Source organism: Neltuma alba, unplaced genomic scaffold (genome assembly GCF_004799145.2).
Source record: "Neltuma alba isolate B1F8T4 unplaced genomic scaffold, ASM479914v2 tig00012051_pilon, whole genome shotgun sequence".
In the NCBI taxonomy this organism is placed as follows: domain Eukaryota; kingdom Viridiplantae; phylum Streptophyta; class Magnoliopsida; order Fabales; family Fabaceae; genus Neltuma; species Neltuma alba.
In genome coordinates, this window is record NW_021636615.1 from 789,140 (window position 1) to 796,565 (window position 7,426).

A 7,426-nucleotide genomic window follows, 5' to 3' on the forward strand; every position below is an offset into this window, starting at 1 on the left:
ACATCGCTTCTAAAAGAACGAATTGGTTCAAAATATGACTCACTTAGTGAGTGATTAATGCTATATGATAGCAGCCAATTTTTTCAATTCAATAGTTTGATCTTTGCTATGATTTACTACCTCCGGTCCGAATTATAAGAGCTAGTTGACTAATTTAAGGAAATTAAGAAAATAAATTAAGTTAGTTATTTGTCATAAATAGGTGTTGTCTTTCCTAAAATATCCTTATTAATCAAATGTATTGGCTAGAATTATCATTATTAAAAGGACTACCTTAGGAATAAATGCATAGATATAAGAGACAAAGTACATTGGGGTCTTATATTTAGGATCAAAATAAAAATCAAACAAGGTCTTATATTAAAGACTGGATGTAGTATCATTCATTGGCGTTGATAAGATCCTTTCATTTAGTAGCACCTTAAAGTGGCATAGCCTTTAAGAACAAGGTTCAAGCGAGAAAAGATTTATGATGAATACCTAGGCACCCACAGATGAGAAATGGTGTAGTAAGTGATGAAATGTTTTGGGGAGTTGAAAATAAGCCTAGATCTGGAGATTCCCAAATAGTTCAACCTTTTGAACTTTTGCTAAATCCATGGACATGCAAGGGACAACATGATGAATTGAAACATCCTGGCAGCCTAAACTGTGAAAATAGGATTGTGAGAGAGCATACAAGTATCGTGTTGCTAGGTGAAGCGGTGGAGTGCTGCACCATAGATGGCTAGAGTCCAGCAGCTAAAAGTCTGTCAATTTTATCCATTTAATTAATGCTTCAATGTATTCTGTTTCTCTCTCTTTCACAACCTCACTCAATATGAATAAAGTTGAAAAAAATAAATAAATTTGGATAGCTTGGAAAAATTAGTTTGCCAGTCCTGATATAATATTACCAATTTTCGAATCAGGTCCTATGATTTTTTTTTCTTTTTATTGAGTCATCATTGTAATTTTAGTTTTGAGGAGAGTGCTTCCGTGATCACACTGTTACTTTAGGCTTACGTGGCTCCTTTTTTTTGCTTGACTTCTCCCCCACTCCTCTACCCAGTCTGCTGATCACTATCCCCCCTCCCCCCACCGCAAAATAATCATAATCTTTTCACCCAAAAAAAAAAAAAATTATCATCTTCTTGCCCGCCTTTCCATACCTTTATTTCCTTAATTTACCCATGATGTTGGATTTCTCCTCACGTACTTTTCATTATGCCCAACTCCCCAACTCTAACCTTGGCATTAGTAATATTTATGGGTGGTTTGGTAAACCCCCAAAATACTTAAAAAAATTATTTTCATATAAATTGATATAAAATTTTTTTTATATATTTATTTTATATACTATAAAATTATTTTTAAAACTATAGTTTAGTTGACCAAACACCCCCTTAACTCCGAAAACAACAAATTGGGCATACATATTCGGTTTCAAAATGTTACATCGGAAGTTTCTTTTCATTAATAAATGTTCATAAGCTCTTGACTCAAGTTCACGAATGCATAAAGGAGCGATGAAGAAATTGTTGTTCTCGAAAGAGTTTGTCATGGCGGTGAAGGTGTAGAGGGAAAGGAAGAAGAGAGAGTGACAAGAGGAGAAAGAAGGAGATTGTGGCAGGCGTCGGTGAGAAAGGAGTACGGAGAGAGAGAGAATATTGATGGGCCGGTCGCAGGAGTGAGGGAGAAGTTGACCAAGAAGACGTACCACATAGGCTTAAACTAACATTGTTATCACGGAAGGCCTCTCATCAAAACTAAATATACAATAAGAACTTAATTAAAAAGAAAAAAAAAATTATAAGAACCTGATCGAAAATTTGATAAAACTGTAATGACTGACAATTTCTCAGAATAGGTTCGATGAGTTAACTATAATATTGATGAATTAGTTAAAATGACTTCTATTGGGGACTAAACGGACTAAACTCTTATCTTTACCCTTGAATAGATCTAGTTAAAACTGATAGAATTAAATTTTCAAGAGGCTGAAAACAATTCTGTTTAAAATACTATCCAATATTAAATATGGACACATCTCTCAACAAGATTCAAGATCAAGAGTTTGTATGATCTTATAAATGAATTTTTTTTATAAAAAAAAACCATATTGATCAAAGCTGTGGAACAAGGACTTGTATAATCTGCTGGCGTGTTTATATATATATATATATATATATATATAAGTATATTCCTAGACTGATCTCCTAGCAAGTATACAACTGACCAGTATGAAATCTGTAGTATCAATATCAATTAGTGGGGATGGTGGAATTGAGCTGAAAGGCCTGAATGAGGTGAGAATCAGGCATATTCAGAGGAGGCAAAGAGAAGGCACTCTGAGTGGAGCTTCCTGCTCTGATCTCCTGGATGGTCAGCAGAGCTGCCACGGTGTTCCTGAAGATGCCTTCTCCGGCGACCGTAATGGCATCTCTCGCTTCTCTGGCCCTCTCTGCCAGTTCTTCCTCCGCCGCCGGGAACACCACGTCCATCATTCCCTCACATTTCTTGACCAGTTTGGAGATTTGATCCGTGGCGTAGAAGGGTTGCTCCAGTACTTTCTGTATGAATGGTAGCCTCAACAACCCACCTGTCCTCTTGTCGTATTTCTTCAGTATTTTTGCCAATCCTTCAAACAGAACAAACACGCCCATTACTTTATTCCGGGCTTAACCACAAGGCCTAATAAATCTTCACGATAATCAAGGCCCTCACGTTCTTTGTTTGGGTGCAGGCCATCTTTTTTTTAAAAAAAAAAAAAGCCCAATAAAAAGTGAGCAAGAAAATTCCATTTGTATGGGACCTGGGTCCACACCTCTTTAAGATGGTTACTAACAAATCCCCAATGAATTTTAAGCTAAATAAGTGAAAGAGCCAAAAAATAGTTAACTTAATTATTAATAATAAATATTAGTTTTTTAAAAGTATACTTCTTAATCATTTGCGTTAGATTTTTTCTTTTAAAAAAAAAACCCTTTGATATATGCATTCAATAGGAAGAATTTAAATTTAAGAGACAAAAATAAACTGAGAATTTATATTTAAAACTAAAATAAACTTACAATTAACTCTTATATTAAAAAAACATGCGCCTCTTGACTCTTCAAAATTTATATAAAAAAAAGGTAAGAAAACCACACAAAAAAGACTGTGGAATTCGAAAAATTACGCACAGGGACTGATTCACAAAAATTGTTATCAAAACTTATACTAATATTGTCATGGATCCCAATTTGTATTTTTTTTTAATTCGATGGTTTTTTTTTGTGATTTTCCCAAAAAGGATTAATAAAAATAATTAAACAACTACAAATTATGAACATACTTCCAAAATTTCGGGAGCAAAGAAATAATTCTTTATGCCATATTTTTAACACAAAATCAAGGAATATCATATAAAAAAATAATTAAATCACATCCGAGCTCAGAAAATTTCTACACCTGAAAACGTATTATGTAAGTTAAATTAAATTTTAAAAAAAAAACAAAAGAAAGAGTCTAGACCAATCAAACTAAATAAATATAAATATTCCTTTAAAAAAAACAGAGAAAAGAATAAGCCAGTGTTGTTAAAATCCGAACACAAACTTGACAAGTTGCATGAACCTGAATTCAAGTCCACGAGCTCAAATATTCTATTTTTATCCACACCTACTTTAAATTAAACATATTCTTTTTCTCTCTTTTTTTGGGAAAAAAATGATTTTCCGTTGTTAGCACTCAAACAAGATTAGTCACAACAAAAGCATGCTCCTAATAAGAAAAAGAGGAAGAAAAGTAGTGGATACCAGTGTAATTGATGCTACTGTAATTAACTAACAGGACCATCTCGCCATGGAAATCAACCATATCTTTTCTGATCTTCGCTATCTCCTCTCTGTAGTTCGCTTCTGAAGCCTCACTTCCATTTGGTCCCCATCTCTCTCTCACTTCCTTCATCTTCTCTTCCAACGCCTGCAAAATTCCTCAGAATCATGATTACAACTATTAACCAATCAAATTATTCATCAGCATCAAATTCAGAATTCGATTTAGCAACATATATACCTCGTGCCGGATCACGAAATCCTCCTCCTGCTCCATGAAGAAGTTGTTGAACTTGTCGATCTCGTTGTTCAACAGATACACAAACTCAGCCTCCGCCTTCCCATACTCCCTCTCTCCGTCCGGCAACGGCGGCGCCTCCGATATCAGCCGCACCAGCTTCTTCAACTCCTTGTACGACAGGAAATTGTCGCGCCATTCCGGCAGCGACTCCATAATCTGTTTCTTCAGTCGCTTCCCGAACTTCATTCCCGACAGATCTCAACTCTCAAAAAGAAAAACCAAAAACAGGAAAACAAAAAATCTGCGAGAAATTGAATCGCAGAAACAAAAACGACAGAGAAAATCGAATCGAAAGGAAGAGCAAAAATATCTGAGTGACGAGGAAGATGAGAAGGTAGAAAGGGAGTGAGCGGTTTTTTATAATGGGGGAATCGGTAGAATATTAAAGGGGATATGCTTGGCGTGAGGAAGTGGGGTTTCTAGGGGGGGAAAAAGGGCAAAAATGAGTCGCCGAAGCTAGAAGGGAGAGGCATAGAGAATTTGGGAGAAGGCATATTCGGTGATTAATGGCATTTAATTAAAAATGGGTCACAGTTAAGACTAAATAAAAGGATTAGTTTTGATAACGAACGGAGGCTACTATGTGGCTCAGTGTAGTTGCTTGCGGAAGAACTAGGTGGCACCCTCTCTGCCTACCCCTTGCTTACACAGCACCAACTTTTCATTGGTTGCATTTCTCCACTTTAGTCCTGTCTTTCATTAAAAAAAATCATGTCCAAATTTGAAATTTCACCTGTTCAACAGTTCAACAACAGTGCTTCTAGACAAGTTATATATATACTACCTAATCCTTAATATAAAAGAGATCTCATTTAACTTTTATTTTGACCCTAAATATAATACTCCAATCCATTTTATCTCTCATATTTATTTATTTTTTTTCAAAGTAGTCATTTTCATAATACTCCTCCGGTCCTTAATATAGGACCCAATTCTTGAGTTAGTTTTGGTCCTAAATATAAGACTCATTCCTCATATTTATCAATTTTCTCTAAATTACCCCTATGGATATTCCTTCAACCATAATTAAGTATAAGAGAGAGGAGGGGTATTAAGAAAGATGGCTATGGTATTTTAGGAAAAATGTGTCACTTTTCTTATAATTAACTAACTTACCTAACTTCCTTAATCTAATCAAATTAGTTAAATGGGTCTTATATTAAGGACCGGAGGAGTAATAGTTTTAACCAACAAATATGATTGGCAAAGATATTTTAGAAAAGACAACACATATTTATTACAAATAACTAACTTGACTTATTTCCTTAATCTATTCAAATTAGTTAACTAGCTCTTATATATAGGACCGGAAGTAGTATATATGAAGGGGAAATTTTCAACAAAAAAAAAATCTCTGTTGCAAAATTTGTTATCCAATGGCACATAGAATTGTTTAAGAACTCAAGTTTATGCATATGCAACTTATATTCAACCATGTGAAAATAAAAAATACTGCATATAACTAATTTGGATTAAAGTGTATCTAGTATCTTGAAATATTTTTTTGGGTGCATTCAGCACCCTAGAGTATTTGTGGTACATCTAACACTATGAAATATTTTTTTAGGTGCATCCAGTACGATAAAATATTTTTTTGTGCACTCAGCACCTTAAAGTATTTTTTTTAGATGCGACTAGCATCCAAAAATAGTTGTTTTGGTACATCCAGCACTAAGACAAAAAAAAAATTTCGCAATTTTTTTTATGAAATTTATGATAAATTATATGACCTCTCTTAACCAAGGGAAAAATTATTTTGATAGAGCTATTTTCAATTGGATGCAATAATGCGTCAAGATGATTATGTAAACTCAATAATGCGTCAAGATGATTAGGTAAACTCAAATAGTTATCCAAGTTAACTCTATGTAAACTCAATAATGCGCCAAGATGATTATGTAAACTCAATAATGCGTCACGATGATTAGGTAAACTCAAATAGTTATCTAAGTTAACACTATGGTTGGGTTAAATGAAAAAGACTCAATTGTTAGATTTTTAAAAAAAAAACCACATTAAAAAAGCTGATGCAATTGGCAAAAGAAAAAAGAAATAATGAAAGAAAAATACTATTACTAGTAGATTTATATAGTAGGGCTCATTTCTTAAATTTTATGGATAAAGCTCACGTCTAGTTTAATTCTGAAAAAAATTGAGGAAAAATTTTTCATTAAAAATTTTACCAGCTTGAAGGATCTAAATTTTATGTGTACAAAATTTTCAGAGTACCGGTGTTTCTTACATATAAAAATTTATTAAATATTCCTTATTAATAAAATTTTTAAAGGGGACTTTTTTTTTCAGTTTTTCCTTTATTTTTGATATAGAATTGATAATAAAATGATGAGATTGATAAGACATCAATATAATTCATTTTTTGCCCGAATAAAATTCATTTAAAAAAAGGTACAAAACACAAGACCTGTTCCGCCATTCAACATATTATGAATTATTAATGTTATCAGAATCAAATCACCACCGACCTCAGCCACAGCTTTTCGCTCTTCAAGCACATTAAAAATTCAGTCAAACAACCAATAATAAAATTTATCATAAATAATACTCTCAATTAAGAATAAATTAAAACTAGTTTCCATTTTTCCGCCACATACATAATTAAAAATATTAATAAAATTTGAGCCAGTATTTCTCACAATTTCATAATGCTTCCAGTAACAGTACTAATCATTAGTTGGAGTAATATCAAACTATATATTTTATAATGTTTAAAAGTTTCGACCTCATTATATTTCTAAAATTATTTTAGATGACTAAAGATAAAAACGGACTCACTAAATCATGAAAACAGGCTCACTAAAATGGTGTCCTATTGGATTGTGATGGGGAGATTGGAGATTTAGTTATCATGCGGGAAGAGGTTGAAGTGGGGAAGAAGAGGATGATTCCTAGGAATCTACAAAGAATCTTCCATGGAAATGGAAGATGACACATTGTATTCTCATTTTAGATTTTCATTTTTGATGAATAATATATGTTACTAAAAAATTATAAAATTTGATCAAAGCGTAACATATCTTTTATTTTAAGTAATGTATGATTCTTTATGTATCTTATAAAAAATAAAAATGGAATTTTGTAATTTTAATAGAATTTAAAAATATGTAAGATACTATATTATTAAAATAATCATACTTTTTGTCCACCGTTAAAATACTAATGAAGTTGCTAACAATAATTAAATAAGCGGAAGGAATTTGTTTATTAAAAATAAGTTCAAAACTTTAAATCTTGAGTGTAGAAAAATTACGTTTAAAAAGTTATATGCTAATGAAATATAACAATATTTAAATCTAACTTGATATTATTC

At 32.5% G+C, this 7,426-nt stretch overlaps 1 protein-coding gene across 1 annotated transcript; it reads right to left on the reverse strand.

The window, feature by feature from the left end:
- Window positions 1–2,041: 2,041 nt before the first annotated feature.
- LOC114721652 (SPX domain-containing protein 3-like) lies at window positions 2,042–4,645 on the reverse strand. Its single transcript, XM_028907507.1, has 3 exons — window positions 4,039–4,645; window positions 3,780–3,945; window positions 2,042–2,620 (listed from the first exon to the last, which is right to left on the reverse strand). Exons 1-3 carry the CDS (start codon window positions 4,282–4,284, stop codon window positions 2,244–2,246), a joined length of 789 nt encoding a protein of 262 aa, XP_028763340.1. The 5' UTR covers window positions 4,285–4,645; the 3' UTR covers window positions 2,042–2,243.
- Between the last annotated feature and the right edge of the window lie 2,781 nt (window positions 4,646–7,426).

Bases quoted from the DNA above. Each gene is read 5' to 3' on its own strand.
- LOC114721652 (XM_028907507.1), bottom strand. From the start codon at position 4,284: ATGAAGTTCGGGAAGCGACTGAAGAAACAGATTATGGAGTCGCTGCCG. The intron at 3,946-4,038 runs GTATATATGTTG...GGAATTTTGCAG, and splicing joins ATTTCGTGATCCGGCACGAG to GCGTTGGAAGAGAAGATGAA. The intron at 2,621-3,779 runs GTATCCACTACT...TTCTGTTTGAAG, and splicing joins CAGTAGCATCAATTACACTG to GATTGGCAAAAATACTGAAG.